The sequence below is a fragment of the Oncorhynchus mykiss genome, chromosome 11 (genome assembly GCF_013265735.2).
Source record: "Oncorhynchus mykiss isolate Arlee chromosome 11, USDA_OmykA_1.1, whole genome shotgun sequence".
Classification (NCBI taxonomy): Eukaryota; Metazoa; Chordata; class Actinopteri; order Salmoniformes; family Salmonidae; genus Oncorhynchus; species Oncorhynchus mykiss.
This window is the reverse complement of record NC_048575.1, coordinates 32837570-32860922: the sequence shown is the minus strand read 5'-3', so window position 1 is coordinate 32860922 and position 23353 is coordinate 32837570. Positions and strand designations below refer to the sequence as shown.

The following is a 23353-nucleotide window of genomic DNA, read 5'->3' as shown; positions in this document are numbered from 1 at the left end:
AGCAACTTGGAGGAGCAATCTTCAACTGTGTTGATGTGTGTGCCCCTAGCGGCTGCATTGGCTTCACTCAGGTCACACAGAGTAAGGAGGACGTGTGCAGCACAGTAGGTTGGTGGCACCTTAATTGGGGAGAACAGGCTTGTGGTAAGGACTGTAGCGGTATTAGTGAATGGTATCAAATACATCAAACGTATTGGTTTCCAGGTGTTTGATGCCATTCCATTTGCTCCATTCTGGCCATTATTATGAGCCGTCCTCCTCTCAACAGCCTCCCGTGGTGTGCAGGGAAGAAGCGGGAGGCAGGTAGGGAGGAAGGAGCAGCATGCAGAGATTTCTATATTAGGTAAAAACTTTGTATAACCTCTCTCGATCCATCCATTCTAGCCCCTTCAACCCCTCTTTATCCATTCTTGTACTTTTACTTTTCATTCAATTATCTTTTCATTTGTGTTCCTAGACTCCTTTTGTTTCTGTAGCTGTGCTGTTATAGTGCAGAAGTTTTGGTTATTGGCTTAATGAGATATTAACCCCACTGCATGTTTCTCTTTTCTGCTTCATCCCCACTGCACGAGGGGTTCTGAGCCCCTCTATCTAGCTGTAGCATCCATCTGTCTGAAGTCAACCTCTAGCTGCCTGGTTTGGTGTTCCCTAGCCATAGTTCCGCTTCTGGACTTTCCTGCACTGGTCCTTTTCTCCCCTGATCATACCTCTAGTCTCCAAGATGAAGATGAACGCCATTTACAATGTAAGAACACTAAAATGTTAAATCAGTCGTGATAAGCAGGGGCGTATCTTTCACTGGGGACGGGAGGGACAAGTCACCCCCAAATTCTGAAATATAATTTTTGTCCTCCCCAGTTTTATCATTGGAATGTGATACAAAACAGGGCAACGGTTTGCTTTAGGACCATGCGGACTCCTACAAGTGGTCGGGTAGGCTGTTTGGAGTGTTTATCCGACTGGATTTAAAAAAAAGTATGTTTCCCCCAATTCTAAAACCAAAGTTGCGCACCTGGTGATAAGTATAGCTTGTGCTATTCCAATTATTTATTGAAGGTTTAACATTGTTATATGAGGTCTATGTTCTCAGCCTTTTACCTCATTTAATTAAGGAAGACAGATTGAGCAGGACCAAGTTCATAGCCCCTTCCATGTTTCTTTGCATTACTCAAAAATGTCCATAGGAACACTTTTAGTTATTAAAAAGGTTGTAGTGCGAGGTGTAACATAACACGTTGCTCTTGTAGGAAACATGGTTAACTATACCTTACACTGCTGTATCACATTGTAGTCATTACTGTTCAAAACATCTTCATTTTGGTCCTCTTCTTCCCTGTGAGTGGGATGTGTTGTGTTGGGTGAGCTGCCCGTGTCCACTCTCTATTACAACACAGAGGACACTCTTTGGTTCAAACACAACTTTATTAACATATGCTGTATAATCAAAACAGGTCCTGAACGGAGGTCATCATGGGAGGTTCACAAGCCTTACACAGGGAACACAGAGATAAAAGGGTCTGTCTTTCTAAAAAATACTGTAAAACACTTTAATAACATTACTGGAACTATCGCTGATGCCTTTGCTGCCTGTGTTTAGTACATTCACTTGGCTTTACATCAAAGCCTTTGTAATGTTTGAGCATAAAATAAATGGATGATTGTAGCAGAGGAAAATGGGTACAAGTTTTACAATAGGTCAGCCTAAATCATAAGGGAATCAGAAAAATCACACATTGAGGAACATGGTTACTGATAGGCAGAACAATGTGACAGAGGCGCTCATGAAAGTGATCTTGTATAAGCTGCAAGTCTGATGTCATATTGCTTTCCTTGGCAGAGTCATCTCCCATCTCCCATCTACACATGTCATGTGCAGTAATAAGACAACATAAGATATTACAATGTTTCCATTACAAAAGCAGCATTCGTTTAAAAACTTGGGAGCTACAAAAGTTTTCAATTCTCACATTAACACCACTGTCAAGCATAAAAGCCACACAAAGGAAGCAGTCACAAATGGAAATCAGCTGGATAGACAGTCAATCGAATTAGCTGTCGTTGTCCCATCCTCTACCCAGTGTGGGATTGGAGAAGTTTGATGTAATAAGCCCCTCCCCTTCCATGGCTCTCACTGATGCTGGTGTTGCACTGTGGACTTCTATCTCCACTTACACAGACGTTTCTGTGACATCATCTGCTGCGATTTTTAATAAAAGAAAATGTTTGCTTGTCAGAGTTAGCTGTCCATGGTCTCTCTTGACCATAAATGTCCAAGACAGATCCAATAAGTATTGGGAGGGTTTCTTTAAGAGTGCAGCATCCAAGCAGAGGCTGGTTTCAGGTGACGAGGATGTGGTTTGAGAGGCAAAGGAAGGTCCTTCCATCAAATTATTAGGCAGAGTCAGTTCTTAGCTCAGCGACAACGGAAGATAGAGGAAGCACAATAAACAGGAGACCTAGATCCCAGTTACCCTGGGCATTTAGAAAACGTCCTTCACGGTATGGGTCGGATCGAGCTGATGTGAAAGGCGTGAAACATGCACTTGTCAATGGGGAGAAAAAAAATGGATTTCCTCTACATGAGCAAATGGCTTCCTGGGTCAGGCTGTACAGAACATCGAGAAAAAGAAAAAAAACAAGAATGATGAGGAAATAAGAAACAGGATAGATGAAGGGGGAGGAGGTTGTGTAGGCGTAGAAGTTTGGCATGGATGTGCCTAGACACAAAGAGCTCTGGGGAACCTGCCGATGGGGAGAGAACAAGGCAGTGTCAATCATGGGTCTATTTAGACACAAATCCAAAATGTAACCCCCATGCACAGACAAAAGTAGATATATGTAAGACTGAGGCCCATCGGTGCACGAGAAGAGTATAAGCAGGTAGTAACATTACTATAGTAACATGATCCCACCTGTCCTCAGTGAATCCATCCATCTCCTCTTCATCATCCAGCTCCATGTCCAACTCGTTGTCCAGACAACCGCAGCCATACCCACTCAAGACACTGTGGAAATAAAGCAGAAAAACCATGCCTCATTAATCAATCATACAGGTACGTGTGGTTGCTCTGGTTGACAGATTGTTTGTGGAGTTTTTGGAGTTGACCTGGTAGTCCCCTTTCCTGGCCTTTTGTCCTCCTGGTAATGGATAACAGTCACACACACATCATGAGATCAGACAGGCTTTGGGTTGTGAACAAGCTGCCTCGGGCACGTCAAGCCCAATCAACTCCTGCTGCTGTGCTGGTTTGGTGTGAGCAATTCAGATTTATCCAATTTTAGAACATACACAGTGGACCATAGAAAGTCATCCACAGGCCAGAAACTGTTTCGGACTGGCTGTAGAACTAACAAACTCATATGTGTGTCGTCACAGATTGCATTGATAATGGAGTCAGACTGAAGCCCGCTGTGGCTGCTCACCTGACGGAGCGACAGGTGAAGAATACAATCCTCTTCAGCTTCTTGTTGTAGAAGAAGTAGTTGAAGGACCAGAGGCTGCCTTCCTCCCCAAAGGGGTCTGAGTCCAGGTCAGGGTTGTAGCTGAGGACAAATAGGGACATAATAAATATACTACATATACCGGCGACAAACACAACTAGCAGCATATACATTTACGCTCACGTGTTAGTCATTTAGCAGACGCTCTTATCCAGAACGACTTACAGTAGTGAATGCATGCATTTTTTTACTGGTCCACCGTGATAATGGAATACACAACCCTGACGTTGCAAGCGCCATGCTCTACCAACTGAGCCACGCGGGACCACCATATCTCCCACGCACACCTGTAAATGTCACAATCCTGCAGGCAAATTTCCTGGTCGATGGAGTTCCACAGCTCAGGCCCCAGGGAGTTGAACTCCACCCCAACTGATGAGTACAGGCTGCTGCTCACTGCATTCGCCACCTGGAGGAGACACGGCACACCATCATTAGGACCACTTATTCTCCTCACAGATGTGTGGACCTGTCAAACTCAAATCCTGTGGAGGGCCGAGTGTCTGCACTTGATTGATCATTTAAGGTTATTGTGATAAATCAGGTTATAATTAAGGAAATTGCTTCGTCACCTGGTGGTTTAGGTCGTCATTATACACAAAATGAAATAAAACAAAACCAGCAGACATGGTCCTGCAGGAATTGAGTTTGACACATCTATCTTACAGCCGGTGATATTCCATAAGCCCCTTGTAGAATACTCACTACCTTCCCCTTATGTGTATGGCTTTGTAACAATGTGCTTCCGGGACTTGCATGGGATGATTCAACGTATCTGTATATGAGTATCTGGGCAATTCTGAAATTAGGCATGAATGACCGCCCAATTAGATTGGTTTTAAGTCATTCTAAAGTGGTGTAATCATGAGAGGAGCAGAGGCAGTGCTACTGACCCAGTTGAGGCTGGGCTCACGACTAAACTCGTGGGCCCGGGCTGCGCTGAAGTCGTAGTCGGGCCTGAACGACTCGTTGAGCGTGGTGATGAGGTAGAACAAGGTCTTCCTGCAACACTTGTCACTCAGAGGGTTTTGGGCGTCCTCACTGCTCTTCCCCAGTCTGCACAAAACAAGTGAGATGAGTAGAGAGAGAGGGAGAGAGTTCAGTAATTTGGTTGGGAAGTTACAATTAATTATCTAGGGCACAGACATATTTTTCACCTAGTCGGCTCAGGGATTCGAACCAGTGACCTTATGGTTACTAGACCAATGCTCTTAACCGCTAGGCTACCTGCCACCCCCTTAGTGTGCCACATAAGAGACTAATACTGTGACACAACACCAGTATCAATGCATTAGTGCACACCATAGCAAAACATTCTGCAATGGAAAACAGGCAGTCCCTCCCTGTTTGCTTCCGTTTCATTCCTAGTGTGATTTCCGTGTGATGTAAACATTGATAAGGGGTGTGGCTGTGGTACTTACTGGGATGGGCTGGTGGCGCTGGACTGGGGGGGCGAGAGGGCCTCTAGGACATGTGGCTCCCCCTCCTGGCAAAATTGCTTAAACATGTGCTTGTCATCACCAGCCATCTTGCAGGAGTAGCTCTCGATCCTATAGAGACAGATAAAAATCCCAGAGTTAACTTTTGTCAAGTGGACATCCATTTAGCTACTGACTAAGGAGGACATGGGTATTGTATCAAACTAGTCATGTCCCGTATTCAATACTCAGGGGTCATGCTAACGCAGGATTTTGCCTCCCTAACCCGGACGACGCTAGGCCAATTGTGTGTCGCCCCATGGACCTCCCGGTCGCGGCCGGTTACGACAGAGCCTTGGCGCGAACCCAGGGACTCTGATGGCACAGCTGGCGCTGCAGTACAGCGCCCTTAACCACTGCGCCACCCGGGAGGCCTCACAAACAATATCTTGCTGAGTTTTGAAAATGCAGATCTAAAATGGACAAATTTTGTGCTTCAGTTGCAATTCTCCACTCGGATGAAATATCTTTGCTTTCGCCACTGGATCACCAGACAGCGCTCTGACTGTTGTGAAGGCTACTTTTCTCTGGTGCTTTCCTCCAGCTGTGTAGTTCTCCGGTAGCAAGTTAAAATGCAAGACTAACATCAAGCAAAACATTAGGAAATGTAGCTAGCTACAGTTGAAGTCAGAAGTTTACATACACCTAGTTTGGAGTCATTAAAAATAGTTTTTCAACCACTCCACAAATTTCTTGTTAACAAACAAAAATAGTTTTGGCATGTCGGTTAGGACATCTACTTTGTGCTTAACACAAGTAATTTTTCACAGACAGATTATTTCACTTATAATTCACTGTATCACAATTTCAGTGGGTCAGAAGTTGACTGTGCCTTTAAACAGCTTGGAAAATTCCAGAAAATGATGTCATGGCTTTAGAAGCTTCTGATAGGCAATTGGAGGTGTAACTGTGGATGTATTTCAAGACCTAAGTCCTTTTCTTTGTAATGTTTATTTTCTGTCCTAGTAAAGTTGTTTTTTTGCGGACTAAAACCTCCGTCTCTGTGTCAATCTCTGCACGCTCAACCCAACGGTTTACCACACCGTTTTAAAATCATCAATAGCCTCATCCTTGAGCAGTTTCATTCCTGTCCTACAGCTCAATTCAGAAGGACGACTGTATCTTTTAGGTTTCTGGGTGGTTTAATACGTAAGGCGGGGATCGACAACGCTAGTCCTCCTGTCTGGGACAAGTAACATTTTTTAAAATAAATTCAGATAAGAAGAATATACTGTAGATTTAAGCAGTCTGAATGGAAAAGTAGAAATGTAAAACACAGAAATCACAATATCAAACAATTCCTCCGATCAGAATTTAATCAGAGGCCAACACTGGGATAATATTAAAATCTGTTTCATGTAGCCTACATAAATAAATAAAAAAACTACATGTCAAAGTGAAGGTGATATGCATATTGGCTACAGCCTCATGTCCAAACCGATGCTGACATGACAGAGGCGCCAGGAAAATGTAGCCAAACTTTAATGAGAGTTTGAATTACATAAATATAGGCGAAACACCAGTCATGTTTGACTAACATAATGAAGGATAATTAACAGCAGATCAAACGGTCACAAGACCAGAGAGAGAAGTACAGTGCCTGTTGTGCACCGCAACATCACCTACCTTGAATCTGAGCGGAGGCGGTCAACATTTGAAAACTATTTAACCATAAAACTGAATTGTTTAAAACCTGGACATTGTATGTAATTTTATGAAATATGTCTTGTTTCAAAGTAGCCTAGCCAAAATACGACCACTGAAATGAAGGAATTATTTTATAAACACTTAATATGCCATTAAAAACCAGCATTTCTCATGTTCTATTGGCTTTCAAATCAACGTTCTTTAATTGTCCTACAGCCAAACGCATAATACTAGTCATATTAGTAACCCATGCTAGTTGATGCATCTTTAGATCTCCCCTTTCTTCATTTCTAATGGATACTTTCATCTCTGTCACATGAAACCACTTGTGCGTGAGGTGCGCTTTTGAGAAAGGTGTTTTCCTTGCTAATTGCATTTTGGAACATTCGCATGTAGCCAACAGCCATGTGCGCATTGTTGAGTTTATAATATGAAGAAATAAAACTTCAACATTTTAAGCTAAACGGTCTGACCTGTTGCATCAGCCTCAATGCTTTTTAATTTGTTTTTTATACAAGTGACTTGTGCTATTGGACAAGTAAAAGAAAAGGACAAGTGGCAAAAAAAAGTGACGTCAAGCCATGCATAACGCACAGCATAATTAACTAGACCATGCTTAAAGATATATTCAATGTCTGATTTGTTATTGTTAACCATCTACAAATCACTGTCCTTTTTTTTAAACGAGGCCTTCGAAAAGCTCCCTGGTCTTTGTAGTCGAATCTGTGCTTGAAATGCAATACTTGGCTGAGGGGAGAGAGGAAGGGTTAGTAATTAAAAAAATAATGTCAACCCCTATAACTTCACACAGAGTGAGTCCATGTAACTTTGTGATTTGTTTAGCAACATTTTACTCCTGAATTAATTTAGGTTTGCCTAAACAAAGGGGCTGAATACTAGTTATTAAATGTTTTATCATTAAAAAAAGGTCACTTCCCGCCCACTTTGACATAATATTTTGTGCATTGTTGACAAACAATGACAATTACATCTATTTTAATCCCACTTTGTAACACAATAAAATGTGAAGAAAATCCAAGAGGTCTAAATACTTTCGCAAGGCACTGTACGTCTCGTGTTCTGTATTTATTGCTTTGAACAAGTATCTGTGTCTGTGTCTCTGTTTCACTGTGTTCTATTTGAGGGGTATGGGTGGAATGCAGACGGAGTGGAGCAGAGTCCAGTCCTGTGTTTATTTTCCCCTCACCCCCAGTTATGTAAGAGCAGGGGTTGTGCAACCCAAAATCTGGCTCAGAGACACACTGTGGCCCAGTCTTATTATAGGAAGGAGCAAAGGTCACGGGGGTAGTGACGTGACTGGCCTACTTTTCATTAACAGACAAATAAAACAAATACTGAACAAACAGGGACCATCTGAAATCCATAGAAAAGTTGACCTAAAAAACTGAGCTAATAACCTGTGGATAATTAGGCCTAGTTGTGAATAAATGCACAGAATTAGGCTATAAAGGATAGTTGTGGGTGTAGGCCTATTTGTAACAGACTTCCTGGTTCAATCAAATAAATACATTATCCAGAAACTGACATTCAAGGAAAACTATCACTGACAGAATTTGTGAACTTCCTCAAATTCATGTGCGAGTGTGTGCTCCGTTTATCATTAGTAATGGGTCTAGTTGAACTTTGCTGAGTATTGGCAGACTTAGGCTCTTTATTAGGGTGGAAAGAAGCAGCCTCATTGGGTCACATGGTGCCAGCACGGCTCTTGCTGCCATTGTTGCCCATTCTAATTCAGTAAGCAGCAGTCTAAACACCAGCACTTGGTAGCTGTTTCAGTGCCTAGCTGTGTGTGTATGTGTCTCTATGCAAATTACTGCATATAAATAGATAGTCATTGATCACGTGACACCATTCATTCCTATGTGTAGACTCAATAGCACATTTGAAGCAAAAAACATTTGTTAAGATGGCGTCCAATGGATACATAAAATTTGCAGTTTCAGCTACTCCAGGAAGTGACGTTGCAAGCTAGCTCAGGGCTGTGCCCTCTCACTGAGTATCTCAAGCTGAATGCTGACTGGCGTACTGACGGCTCCAATTAGCAATTAAAATGATCCTTATAACTTCTTCTGTGTGCGATATTTAAATAAATTGTTTAAAGAACATACATTTTGCGTAATAGAAGCAAATATTGGTACAATGATTGTCTTCCACAAAAATGACATATATACAGTTGAAGTCGGATGTTTACATACACTTAGTCATTACTCATTTTTCAACCACTCCACAAATGTCTTGTTAATTAACAAACAATAGTTTTGGCAAGTCAGTTAGGACATCTACTTTGTGCATGACAAGTAATTTTTTCCAACAATTATTTCACTTATAATTCACTGTATCACAATTCCAGTGGGTCAGAGGTTTACATACACTAAGTTTATTGTGCCTTTAAACAGCTTGGAAAATTCCAGAAAATGATGTCACGGCTTTAGAAGCTTCTGATAGACTAATTTACATAATTTGAGTCAATTGGAGGTGTACCTGTGGATGTATTTCAAGGCCTACCTTCAAACTCAGTGCCTCTTCGCTTGACATCATGGGAAAATCAAAAGAAATCAGCCAAGACCTCAGAAAAAAAATGGTAGACCTCCACAAGTCTGGTTCATCCTTGGGAAAAAATTCAAAATGCCTGAAGGTACCACGTTATACCGCTCAGGAAGGAGATGCGTTCTGTATCCTAGAGATGAACGTACATTGGTGCGAAAAGCGCAAATCAATTGCAGAACAACAGCAAAGGACCTTGTGAAGATGCTGGAAGAAACAGATACAAAAGTATCAATATCCACAGTAAAACAAGTCCTATATAGACATAACCTGAAAGGCCGCTCAGCAAGGAAGACGCCACTGCTCCAAAACCACCATAAAAAAGCCAGAATACGGTTTGGAACTGCACATGGGGACAAAGATGGTACTTTTTTCCCCACATCCGGTCTGACGAAACAAAAATAGAACTGTTTGGCCATAATGACCATCGTTATGTTTGGAGGAAAAAGGGGGAGGCTTGGAAGCTGAAGAACACCATCCCAACCGTGAGGCACGGGAGTGGCAGCATCATGTTGTGGGGGTGCTTTGCTGCAGGAGGGACTGGTGCACTTCACAAAATAGATGGCATATTGAGGGAGGAAAATTATGTGGATATATTGAAGCAACATCTCAATACATCAGTGAGGAAGTTAAAGCTTGGTTGCAAATGGGTTTTCCAAATGGACAATGACCCAAAGCATACTTCCAAAGTCGTGGCAAAATGGCTTAAGGACAACAAAGTCAAGGTATTTGAGTGGCCATCACAAAGCCCTAACGTCAATCCTATTGAAAATGTGTGGGTAGAACTGAAAAAGTGTGTGCGAGCAAGGAGGCCTACAAAACTGACTCAGTTACACCTGCTCTGTCAGGAGGAATGGGCCAAAATTCTTCCAACTTATTGTGGGAAGCTTGTGGAAGGCTACCCGAAACATTTGACCCAAGTTAAAGGCAATGCTACCGAAAACAAATTGAGTGTATGTAAACCTCTGACCCACTGGGAATGTGATGAAATTTCACATTCTGACATTTCACATTCTTAAAATAAAGTGGTGATCCTAACTAAAACAGGGCATTTTTACAAGGATTAAATGTCCGGAATTGTGAAAAACTGAGTCCAAATGTATTTGGCTAAGGTGTAAGCAAACTTCCGACTTCAACTAGAATAAGGCAATATACAACACAATATAGAAAATGTCAAGGGGATTGAGAATGAGAAAAGGTAAATCTTTGCGTGTGTGTCTATATTATTATTATTATATGACACACACACGCAAAGATTTCCATTTTCTCATACTCAATCCCCTTTACTTTTTCTATATTGTGTTGTATATTGCCTTATTCTAATGTTTTACATTGTTTTCCCCTCCTCAATCTAAACACAATACCCCAGAATGAAAAAGTAAAACCTTTTTTTTTAAAGAATAATATCTATTTTTAAATTAAACTGGAATATTACATTTATATACGTGTTCAGACCCCTTGACGCAGTACTTTGTTGAAGCACCTTGGCAGTGATTACAGCCTCTAATCTTCTTGGTATGACGAAACCAGCTTGGCATAGCTGTATTTGGGGAGTTTCTTCCATTCTTCTCTGCAGACCCTCTCAAGCTCTGTCAGGTTGGATGGGGAGCGTCGCTGCACAGCTATTTTCAGGTCTCTCCAGAGATGTTAGATGGGGTTCAAGTCCGGGCTCTGGCTGGGCCACTCAAGGAAATTCAGAGACTTGTCCTGAAGCCACTACTGCATTGTCTTAGCTTTGTGCTTAGGGTTGTTGTCCTGTTGGAAGATGAACCTTTGCCCCAGTCTGAGTTCCTGAGCACTCTGGAGCATGTTATCATCAAGGTTCTCTCTATACTTTGCTCTGTTCATCTTTGCCTCGATGCTGACTGGTCTCGCAGTCCCTGCCGCTGAAAAACATCCCCAAAGGATGATGTTGCCACCACCATGCTTCACCGTAGAGATGGTTTCTTCCAGACGTGACGTTTCGCATTCAGGCCAAACTGTTCAATCTTGGTTTCATTAGACCAGAGAATCTTGTTTCTCATGGTCTGAGTCTTTCTGTGCTTTTTGGCAAACTCCAAGTGTGCTGTCATGTGCCTTTTACAGAGGAGTGGCTGCCGTCTGGCCACTCAACCATAAAGGCCTGATTGGTGGAGTGCTGGAGAGATGGTTGTCTTTCTGGAAGGTTCTCCCATCTCCACAAAGAAACTCTTCTGTCAGAGTGACCATCGGGTTCTTGGTCCCTGACCAAGGCCCTTCTCCAATTGATTGCCAGTTTGGGCGGGCGGCCAGCTCTAGGAAGAGTCTTGGTGGTTCTAAATTTCTTCCATTTAAGAATGATGGAGCCTACTGTGTTCTTGGGAACCTTCAATGCTGCAGAAATGTTTTGGTACCCTTCTCCAGATCTATGCCTCGGCACAATCCTGTCTCTGAGCTCTACGGACAATTCCTTCGACCTCATGGCTTGGTTTTTGCTCTGACATGCACTGTCAACTGTGGGACCTTATATAGACCGGTGTGTGCCTTCCCAAATCATGTCCAATCAATTGAATTTACCCCAGGTGGACAATCATGTTGTAGAAACATTTCAAGGATGGTCACTGGAAACAGGATGCTCAATTTCAAGTCTTATAGCAAAGGGTCTGAATACCTAACTAAATTATGTTTTTTTATTTTTTTAAACATTTGCAAAAATTTCTAAAAACCTGTTTTCGCTTTGTCATTATGGGGTATTGTGTATAGATTGATGAGGAAAATGTTTCATTTAAACCATTTTAGAATAAGCCTGTAACTTTACAATGTGAGAAAAAAGTCAAGGGGTCTGAATACTTTCCAAATGCACTGTAGAGTATATTAAAAAAATGTAATTGCATAAGTATTCAGCTCCCTGAGTCCATACATGTTAGAAACACCTTTGGCAGCAATCATTACGGGTAAGTCTCTAAGAGCTTTGCACACCTGGATTGTGTAATAGTTGCCTATTTATTCTTTTAGAAATTATTCAAGCTCTGTCAAGATGTTGGGGATCATGGCTAGAGATAAATGTTCAAGTCCTAACATAATATTTCAAGCAGATTTAAGTCAAAACTGTAACATGGCCACTTAGGAACATTCACCGTCTTCTTGGTAAGCAAAGAATTTGGAACTTATAACCTCTATAGCCAGTTTCATGTCTCAAACGTGAGTGAGAAGAAAATGCCCGGGATAGTATATGGTCTGCCTTTTGTTGCCTGTTGTGTATTATATTGTGACTGCCTTGTTTATATAAGACATTGATTGTTGTCTATATTAGGGGTACGTGAGACAAGGGAGATTTACAGTGCATTCAGAAAGTATTCAGACCCCTTCCCTTTTTTCCACATTTTGTTACGTTACAGCTTATTGTAAAATGGATGAAATAGATGTTTTCATCATCAATGTACACACAATACCCAATAACGACAAAGCAAAAAAACAAACAAAAAAAACAGAAATACCTTATTTACATAAGTATTCAGATCCTTTGCTATGAGACTCAAAATTGAGTTCAGGTGCATCATGTTTCCATTGATCATCCTTGAGGTGTTTCTACAACTTGGGAGTCCACCTGTGGTATTCTCATATGCTGTAGCTTAGACCCTATTTTACATTTGAGGCTTTGTGTTGTGCTTGCCCTCAGTAGAGACACAAAATGCTCTTGAATACAGGGTGGGTGTCATGTTTGGCTGATAAATGTATGAAAATGTGATTAACATTCACATTTTTACTTTCAAATGGTACCACAATATGGTTTGAGGTCCACACAGAGAATGTTGACTTGAATGGGAATATCTGTTATAAATTACTGTAAATCCTCCAAAGAAAACCTATTGAAAATCATAGAAATATAGATTATAGAATATACGACCACGAAAGTTGACATTCGACGGTGGGAGGACCGGCAGCCTTTTTTTGTGGTTGTAATTCAATTATTATTCAATTTCAATGGTGTATCAGCTAAATTGCAGTGGTCTGAAGGGATAGGTCCACTCTGTTAATTATTATTTCTATGATTGAAATGCCACCCACCCTGTATTGAAGAGCATGCTGTGTCTCAACTGATGTCGGTCACAAAATAAAAACCACTGATGATGTAAAGTAGGGTCTAAGCTAGAGGTCGACCGATTATGTTTTTTCAACGCCGATACTTATACCGATTATTGGAGGACCAAAAAAGCCGATACCGATTAATCGGCCGAATTTGTATTTATTTATTTGTAATAATGACAATTACAACAATAATGAATGAACACTTATTTTAACTTAATATAATACATCAATAACATCAATTTAGCCTCAAGTAAATAATGAAACATGTTCAATTTGGTTTAAATAATGCAAAAACAAAGTGTTGGAGAAGTAAAAGTGCAATATGTGCTATGTAAGAAAGCTAACGTTTCAGTTCCTTCCTCAGAACATGAGAACATATGAAAGCTGGTGGTTCCTTTTAACATGAGTCTTCAATATTCCCAGGTAAGAAGTTTTAGGTTGTAGTTATTATAGGACTATTTCCCTCTATACCATTTGTATTTCATTAACCTTTGACTATTGGATGTTCTTATAGGCACTTTAGTATTGCAAGTGTAACAGTATAGCTTCCGTCCCTCTCCTCGCTCCTCCCTGGGCTCGAACCAGCAACACAACAGCCACCATCGAAGCAGCGTTACCCATGCAGAGCAAGGGAAACAACTAGAAGGCTCAGAGCGAGTGACGTTTGAAACGCTATTAGCGCGCGCTAACTAGCTAGCCATTTCACTTCGGTTACACCCGCCTCATCTCAGGAGTTGATAGGCTTTAAGTCATAAACAGCGCAATGCTTGACGCACAACGAAGAGCTGCTGGCAAAACGCACGAAAGTGCTGTTTGAATGAATATTTACACGCCTGCTTCTGCCTACCACCGCTCAGTCAGATACTTAGATACTTGTTTGCTTGTATGCTCAGTCAGATTATATGAAACACAGGACACACTAGATAATATCTAGTAAAATCATCAACCATGTGTAGTTAACTAGTGGTTATGATTAATTGTTTTTTATAAGATAAGTTTAATGCTAGCTAGCAACTTACCTTGGCTTACTGCATTCACGTAACAGGCAGTCTCCTTGTGGAGTGCAACCAGAGAGAGGCAGGTCGTGATTGTGTTAGACTAGTTAACTGTAAGGTTGCAAGTTTGGATCCCCGAGCTGACAAGATAAATATCTGTCGTTCTGCCCCTGAACAAGGCAGTTAGGCCGTCGTTCCTAGGCCGTCATTGAAAATAAGAATGTGACTTACCTAGTCAAATAAAGGTATTAAAATTATTTTTTTTATATATAATTTTTTTAAAGAAATTTGGCAAATCGGTGCCCAAAAATACAGATTTCTGATTGTTATGAAAACTTGAAATCGGCCCTAATTAATCGGCCATTCCGATTAATCGGTCGACCTCTAGTCTAAGCTATACCTCTAGTCTAAGCTAATATGAAGAAGAAAAATCAAATCGGAGGCTACGCATTTTTAGATAACTGAAGTAAAAAAAACAAAAAAACATCTGAAATAAAATAGTTTAACAACCCTGTTTAAGCTTTTAAATGATATCCAACTCAACCGTTTATATTTTCTAGTGATGAAGACATAGATTTCTCATGGTACGGTAGAGTATGCAAAATGGGTCAAGTTTGAGCACCTCTATCCCCTGAATGTTTTTGCATTCAAGTCCAAAAAGTAACTTTCTGACTACTTCTTCCATGGGCAAACATGCATTGAAAGTTTTGTCTAAATCAAAAGGGATGCTGTCAAAAAGTTATTGAATGTTTATTTTTTTCTTAAAACAATGCTGCAGTTCAGCATTCGGCCTTGAACGTTGTGGCTTCAATGAGACGGGTCAGTCGTTCTCCCCTGGTTTACGCTCCATACCACTCCCCATTACACAGTCTACAAATAGCCACAAAGCCCTGTAAGAGTACACCCTGTCATGCATCAGACTGCCCCTATTGATCATAGCCAGGACAGGGGTCATCACCACCATTACTGTATCCACTGGTCTCATAACCTAGAGTCCATTATGCAACATCCCTATTCCTACTGTTACCTCAAAGCCTGAAGGGCTTCCTACTAAGAAGGATCAATGAGTTAGCCTGCTAACTTGCCTGAATATTCTAGAAATAACTTCTTTAAAAAATATATGTTTTTTTAAAGATAAGTAGACCATGCCCATTTCAGGCTTAACTCAAAAATCAAAAACACAAAGACGTTCAGCTTTCTTCATGAACCAGAAAGTAAAGAGTTATTTCTGGTTGTTTATCAAAGTTGGTGGGCTAACTCATTGAGTTCCTAGTATACCACTCTGCTGCAGTTCAGTTAATCTAACCCCCTGTTGCATAACACAAAACACTCATCACCCTATTTGCGGGATCAAGACTTTTTGCAAGAGAGATTACGCCTATTTAGCTAAACGTTCCACATTACCAGTAATCGCTACAGGGATTGAATAGGGCAACATTTCTATGGCAATTCTACTGCATAACACACGATATTGACTCATCTGGTCTTGCTCAGGTATTTAAATCACGTAGCCTACACCACTTATCTTAGCACAGACACATGTCATGAGGCGACACACCCCTTTCAGGTTTTATGACATCAATCTCTGACAGAGGTGTCTATCATTGTGGTTTTGGTTTGTGTGAGTTTGGTAGAAAAACAGATTGGTAGGTTGTGTGTGCCTTCAGAAGGTATTCAGACCCCTTGACTTTTAACACATTTTTGTTACATAACAGCCTTTACCTAAAAATGATTTTTCTGCATCCTGTTTCCATTGATAATCCTTGAGATGTTTCTACAGCTCTGTCAGAATGACAATCAGGTTCTTGGTCACGTCCCTGAACAAGGCTTCTCCACTGATTGCTCAGTTTGGTCAGGCGGCCAGCTCTAGGAATAGTCTTGGTGGTTCCAAACCTCTTCCATTTAAGAATGATGGAGGCCACTGTGTTCTTGGGGACCTTCAAAGCTGCAGAAATGTTTTGGTACCCTTCACCAAATCTTCACCAACCCTCGACACAATCCTGTCTCTGAGCTCTATTGACAATTCCTTTGACCTCATGGCTTGGTTTTTGCTCTGACATACACGGTCAACTGTGGGACCTTATATAGACAGGTGTGTGCCTTTCCAAATCATGTCTAATAAATTGAATTTACCACAGGTGGACTCCAATCAAGTTGTAGAACCATCTTAAGGACTGTCAATGGAAACAGGATGCACCTGAGCTCAATTTTGAGTCTCATATTAAAGGGTCTGAATACTTAAGTAAATAAGGTATTTCTGATTGTAATATATTTGCAAAAATGTCTAAAAACCTGTTTTCGCTTTGTCATTATGGGGTATTGTATGTAGATTGCTGAGGATTTTAAAAAAAAAAAAAATTATACATTTTTTATTAAGGCTGTAACGTAACAAAATGTGGAAAAAGTCAAGGGCTCTGAACACTTCCCCGAAGGCACTCATCTTCAAATAATATTTTTGCAGGAATCTCCTTGCGAATGATTTTGCAAAAGATTGTATCACTGCTCACTAATATACACTGCTCAAAAAAATAAAGGGAACACTAAAATAACACATCCTAGATCTGAATGATTGAAATATTTTTATTAAATACTTTTTTCTTTACATAGTTGAATGTGCTGGCAACAAAATCACACAAAAATTATCAATGGAAATGAAATGTATCAACCCATGGAGGTCTGGATTTGGAGTCACACTCAAAATTAAAGTGGAAAACCACACTACAGGCTGATCAAACTTTGATGTAATGTCAACAAAAAAAAAGTCAAAATGAGGCTCAGTAGTGTGTGTGGCCTCCACGTGCCTGTATGACCTCCCTACAACGCCTGGGCATGCTCCTGATGAGGTGGCGGATGGTCTCCTGAGGGATCTCCTCCCAGACCTGGACTAAAGGATCCGCCAACTCCTGGACAGTCTGTGGTGCAACGTGGCATTGGTGGATGGAGCGAGACATGATGTCCCAGATGTGCTCAATTGGATTCAGGTCTGGGGAACGGGCGGGCCAATCCATAGCATTAATGCCTTCCTCTTGCAGGAACTGCTGACACACTCCAGCCACATGAGGTCTAGCATTGTCTTGCATTAGGAGGAACCCAGGGCCAACCGCACCAGCATATGGTCTCACAAGGGGTCTGAGGATCTCATCTCGGTACCTAATGGCAGTCAGGCTACCTCTGGCGAGCACATGGAGGGCTGTGCGGCCCCCCAAAGAAATACTACCCCACACTATGACTGACCCACCGCCAAACCGGTCATGCTGGAGGATGTTGCAGGCAGCAGAACATTCTCCACGGCGTCTCCAGACTGTCACATGTGCTCAGTGTGAACCTGCTTTCATCTGTGAAGAGCACAGGGCGCCAGTGGTGAATTTGCCAATCTTGGTGTTCTCTGGCAAATGCCAAACGTCCTGCAAGGTGTTGGGCTATAAGCACAACCCCCACTTGTGGACGTCGGGCCCTCATACCACCCTCATGGAGTCTGTTTCTGACCCATGCACATTTGTGGCCTGCTGGAGGTCATTTTGCAGGGCTCTGGCAGTGCTCCTCCTTGCACAAAGGCGGAGGTAGCGGTCCTGCTGCTGGGTTGTTGCCCTCCTACTGCCTCCACCATGTCTCCTGATGTACTGGCCTGTCTCCTGGTAGCGCATCCATGCTCTGGACACTACGCTGACAGATACAGCAAACCTTATTGCCACAGCTCACATTGATGTTCCATCCTGGATGAGCTGCACTACCTGAGCTACTTGTGAGGGTTGTAGACTCCGTCTCATGCTACCACTAGAGTGAAAGCACCGCCAGCATTCAAAATGACCAAAACATCAGCCAGGAAGCATAGGAACTGAGAAGTGGTCTGCAGTCACCACCTGCAGAACCACTCCTTTTTTGGAGGGTGTCTTGCTAATTGCCTATAATTTCCACCTATTGTCTATTCCATTTGCACAACAGCATGTGAAATGTATTGTCAATCAGTGTTGCTTCCTAAGTGAACAGTTTGATTTCACAGAAGTGTGATTGACTTGGAGTTACATTGTGTTGTTTAAGTGTTCCCTTTATTTTTTTGAGCAGTGTAAATATATTAGTACCAGTCAAAAGTTTGGACACCTACTCATTCAAGGGTTTTTATTTGTATTATTTTCTTCATTGTGGAATAATAGTGAAGACATCAAAACTATGAAATAACACATATGGAATCATGTAGTATCCCAAAAAATTGTTAAACAAATAAAAATATATTTTATATTTGAGATTGTGCAAAGTAGCCACCCTTTGCCTTGATGACAGCTTTGCACACACTCTTGGCATTCTCTCAACCAGCTTCATGAGGTAGTCACCTGGAATGCATTTCAATTAACAGGTGTGCCTTGTTAAAAGTTAATTTGCGGAATTTATTTTCTTCTTAATGAGTTTGAGCCAATCAGTTGTGATGTGACAAGGTAAGGGTGATACACAGAAGATTAGAACCTTATACAAATACATATTATGGCAGGAACAGCTCAAATAAGCAAAGAGAAAAGGTAGTCTATCATTACTTTAAGACATGAAGGTCAGTCAATACGTAACACTTGAAGAACTTTGAAAGTTTCTTCAAGTGCAGACGCAAAAACCACCAAGAGCTAGGATGAAACTGGCTCTTATGAGGACCGCCACAGGAAAAGAAGACCCAGAGTTACCTCTGCTGCAGAGGATAAGTTCATAAGAGATACCAGCCTCAGAAATTGCAGCCCAAATAAATGCTTCACATAGTTCAAGTAACAGACACATCTCAACATCAACTGTTCAAAAGAGACTGCGTGAATCAGGCCTTCATGGTTGAATTGCTGCAAAGAAACCACTACTAAAGGAGACCAATAAGAAGAAGGGACTTGCTTGGGTCAAGAAACACAAGCAATGGACATTAGACCGGTGGAAATCTGTCCTTTGGCCTGATGAGTCCAAATTTGAGATTTTTGATTCCAACAGCCGTGTCCTTTTGAGTAGGTGAACAGATGATCTCTGCATGTGTGGTTCCCACCGTGAAGCATGGAGGAGGAGATGTGATAGTGTAAGAGTGCTTTGATTTATTTAGAATTCAAGGCACACTTAACCAGTATGGCTACAACAGAATTCTGCAGCGATACATTATTAAAAACATAATTTGTTTTTCAACAGGACAATGACCCAATACACTTCCAGGCTGGGTAAGGGCTATTTGACCAATAAGGAGAGTGATGGAGTGCTGCATTAGATGACATGGCCTCCACAATCACCCGACCTCAACCAAATTGAGATGGTTTCTGATGAGTTGGATCGCAGAGTGAAGGAAAAGCAGTCAACGAGTGCTCAGCATATGTGGGAACTCCAAGACTGTTGGAAAAGCATACCAGGTGAAGCTGGTTGAGAGAATGCCAAGCGTGTGCAAAGCTGTCATCAAGGGTGGCTACTTTGAAGAATCTAAAATATATTTTGATTTGTTTAACACTTTTTTGGTTACTACATGATTCCAAGTGTTATTTCATAGTTTTGATGTCTTCACTATTATTCTACAATGTAGAAAATAGTACAAATAAAGAAAAACCCTTGAAATGAGTAGGTGTTCTAAAACTTTTGACTGTTAGTGTATGTACTAGGATAGCGAAGTTAATTTGTGTTTTGACCCACATTGCTAATGTATCTGATAACGGAGCAGTGACCGTGTATTTTCCTGCCTTGTGACAGACACAGAACCGGAAGGGCTGGAGCTCCAGATAGATAGTTTTGATGTCTTCTCTATTATTCTACAATGTAGAGCATAGTAAAAATAAAGAAAAACACTTGAATGAGTAGGTGTCCAAACTTTTGACTGGTACTGTATATTTTGTTTAAGTTCAGTTGACCATCTTATTCCGACAGTTTGCTGTTTATCTCTGTGTTTACATATCAGTGCCAGTGCCCTCAGCCTTGACATATGTTGTTATTGAAGCTCCCAGAGCCCCAAAGTGTTAATCTTGCCTTTTAAAATAGAGCCTCTTAACCCCACCAGAAATACACCCCTGAGTAGAGGGGGGAGGGGGGTATTTATATGTGCTATTTGCTATGTACTTGCAGTTCACACACAAGCCTCCTAATGGCCAGTACACCCTGTTAAATGTTGAACCTGTGTTAGTCATGGAACAGTATTGCAGGCTTTGCAGAACACCTTGTGCCATGTGATTAGATATGAGGTCAATTGATCTACTGATACTGCTGGTCCAGTGCTTGTAATGGTAAATACCTGCCCAGGATGTGAGACTCTCCCGTTTCAACACAAAGTTGAGAGCCCAGAGCTTCAAAACTGCTGTTCTCTAACAGTTTCATTGCTGCCTGTGAGAAGAAAGGGAAATGTTAAAATAGACAGTCCATCGGACATTCAATAATACTTTTTCACTGCTTCCTGAGGGGTGTATCAAATATATTTTATCCCTATGGTGTAGGTATTGATCTACTTGGTTGGCTCAGACCGGGCTGATCAAATTTTTCCCAGAAAAGTATGTTAGCAGTAAATGGTCTGAATTCCACTAGTGCTGAGCGATGAACCAAAATGGTGGTTATTTTATTATTTTTTTAATGAATTGACTGACTTCGGATCAAGTAATGGAATTCCATTTCATTTGTTTGTTTTTCTGTTAACTCAACTGCAGATCACAAAAAATTACGAATATTAAATTGCTTTGTCATTATGAGTTATTGTGAGTAGACTGATGTGGAACATTTTAGAATGAGGCTGTAACGGAACAAAATGTGGAAAAAGGGAAGGGGTCTGAATACTTTCCGAATGCATTTTTATTTTATTTAACCTTTATTTAACTAGGCAAGTCAGTTAAGAACAAATTCTTATTTACAATGTCGGCCTACCCCGGACGACGCTGGGCCAATTGTGGGCTGCCCAAATGGGACTCCCAATCACAGCCTGGATTCAAACCAGGGACTGCAATGTCGCCTCTTGCACTCACCACTCGGGAGTATGCATTATACAGTGCATTCGGAAAGTATTCAGACCCCTTGAACTACAAAATAGTGATTTGTCAGACAGCAGCTCTAGAGAGGTGACATGATAACTTGGAATGAAATAATAGTAAACAAAATAAAACAAACGTAATATACACAACAACAGAAATATGTCATATTTAAAAAAAGAATCGAAACTGAAATCGTGATTATTTTTTTAAATAATCGAAATGACCTCAAAAAGCATTAATCGCTCAAGCACTAGATTCCACAGACCCATTAATCAGCATAACACATCATTGGAGACACCCCGGTATGGGCAAACATATAGAAGGTAAACAAAAAGTAAAGTCCCAAAACGAGCAACCCCTTTCTTTCTTACTAGATAACGTTAATCCCCTCCCCCACTAAAAAAACCTCTGCTACTATCTAGGTAGCTAATGTACACAATCCTTCTTACCAAAGTCAAAGATAATGTCAGCACTCTTTGTGGAACTGAAACGTCTTCACCAATTTCACTCGCAATGTTTATTTGGCAATAATGCAAAACAGATCTGTTGTTGTCTGCCCAGGCAAATTAGCTAGTATGTTAGCGTAGCACTTTCGGTCCGTGATTTCAATTCGTCAGACTAAGGTTACCTACTAACGTTTAGTTCCTCAAATTCAGCAATTTAAAAATACACTCGTTCGAAATTGATTTATCGTACAACCTTTTATCGGAAAACTGCTTCTGCCGATTAAATGAGACGACATTAAATCCAAATATCCGTCTGATTTGGATTTCAGCGGCATCCCTTTTGACCGATTTAATTTGACAGAGATTAGCTAGCTAACGTTAGTACGGTTTCTGTCCGATCAAGTCGCCTTTTCTAACCGACTTTGCACGTCTGTCTATTTCGTAATGTCCCTGTGCTATGTGCAGTTAGCCAGACCGATTACTTGAAAGCAAAACAACAGTGACGATGAAAACCGAATAAATCCACTGTATTCGACCCAGTCCGTCTATCGTACGTTCATTAGTTATTTATTTCAGAAGACAGAAAATATTGACTCATTTTCGTTTTTGGTTTCTGAATTTGAAAATCCAAAATCGACTTGTTTCTCATTTATTGTGTAAAAAACGGGGCATGGAATTACAGAAAACAAATAACACATTTTATTCAATTTTTAATTTCGTGCCAATAGAACAAACTCAACAACAACTGAACAAAGTTGGCATGCACTAGCTGGCTAGTACTGACTAGCTAGCAGTCTGACGAGCTAGCCCTACCTGGCTACTGGCTATAGTCATACTTGCTATAGTCATACTAGCTAGTGTAAGTAAGTTAGTCCCTCAACATGCTACAAGATGTATGCCCGGACAGAGTTACCTGCTGAAGAAAGGTGAGAATTCTCCATTACTTTTAGTCGCTAACTTAGCTAGACTTTCTGGCTGACTGATGGTGCTTATTGACTGAGTAATAATGAACTGCAGTTACTGTGTGGCACTTCTACCCATCTGGCACTTTGAATAGCTAACTTAGCAATCGTTACACATGCAACAATATCAAATTAAGCTAGTCAGTGCTGATGTGTGTACTTACATCAGCCAATACAGTAAATAAAATATGTTACTTGATTACTGATTCCATGTCGGGAAAAGCAAAAAGGTGAAACTATTCTACGACCGTTCTGATAAAAACCTTAGGGCATTTAGCCTCGGGGGATGCCTTGCTGACCACACCCTCCTTCCTTGCTCCAGGCCTGCCCTGCCTCTTCCACCAATCCAATTGTTTCTTATGGACAGAAAAGAGCAAAGGCTCTGAGCTGTCCGATCAGGTCCATTGTCTACTTACTCTGATTCCTCGCTATCTCACACTCACACAGGACCTTTCACATAGTTCAGTCACTCAGCCCTATACAGTGGACGTGATGCTCTCAAGGTCCTGCACTACTGGCTCCTACAAGGGTACCCTACTGTACCCAACTGTGCTGAAACAATATGACTCTAGAACAGTTTGACACTATTTCTCTCGCTCTCTCTCTCCTTCTTGACCATCTTTCTTGGTTGATGGCACCTGCAGGCCTGTTTTGAGGGACATCTGGATAGAATGCTTGAACTTCGTCTGAGACCTTCATCTCCTTCCCCATCCTTCCATTTTTCCACATTTTGTTACATTACAGCCTTATTCTAAAATATTC

At 41.2% G+C, this 23353-nt stretch overlaps 1 protein-coding gene across 3 annotated transcripts; it reads right to left on the bottom strand.

Annotated features, from left to right (window-relative positions):
• Positions 1-1403: 1403 nt before the first annotated feature.
• Positions 1404-22823, bottom strand: LOC110535587 (repressor of RNA polymerase III transcription MAF1 homolog). Of its 3 annotated transcripts, none has more exons than XM_036935313.1 (8): positions 22756-22823; positions 20460-20548; positions 4923-5051; positions 4395-4557; positions 3789-3910; positions 3424-3543; positions 2913-3005; positions 1404-2742 (listed from the first exon to the last, which is right to left on the bottom strand). In XM_036935313.1, exons 2-8 carry the CDS (start codon positions 20540-20542, stop codon positions 2718-2720), a joined length of 735 nt encoding a protein of 244 aa, XP_036791208.1. In that variant the 5' UTR covers positions 20543-20548; positions 22756-22823; the 3' UTR covers positions 1404-2717. The 3 variants fall into 3 exon arrangements, with proteins under 3 accessions (XP_036791208.1, XP_036791207.1, XP_021476338.1); XM_036935312.1 differs by lacking the exon at positions 22756-22823 and adding an exon at positions 21883-22212; XM_021620663.2 differs by lacking the exon at positions 22756-22823 and adding an exon at positions 21633-22211.
• Between the last annotated feature and the right edge of the window lie 530 nt (positions 22824-23353).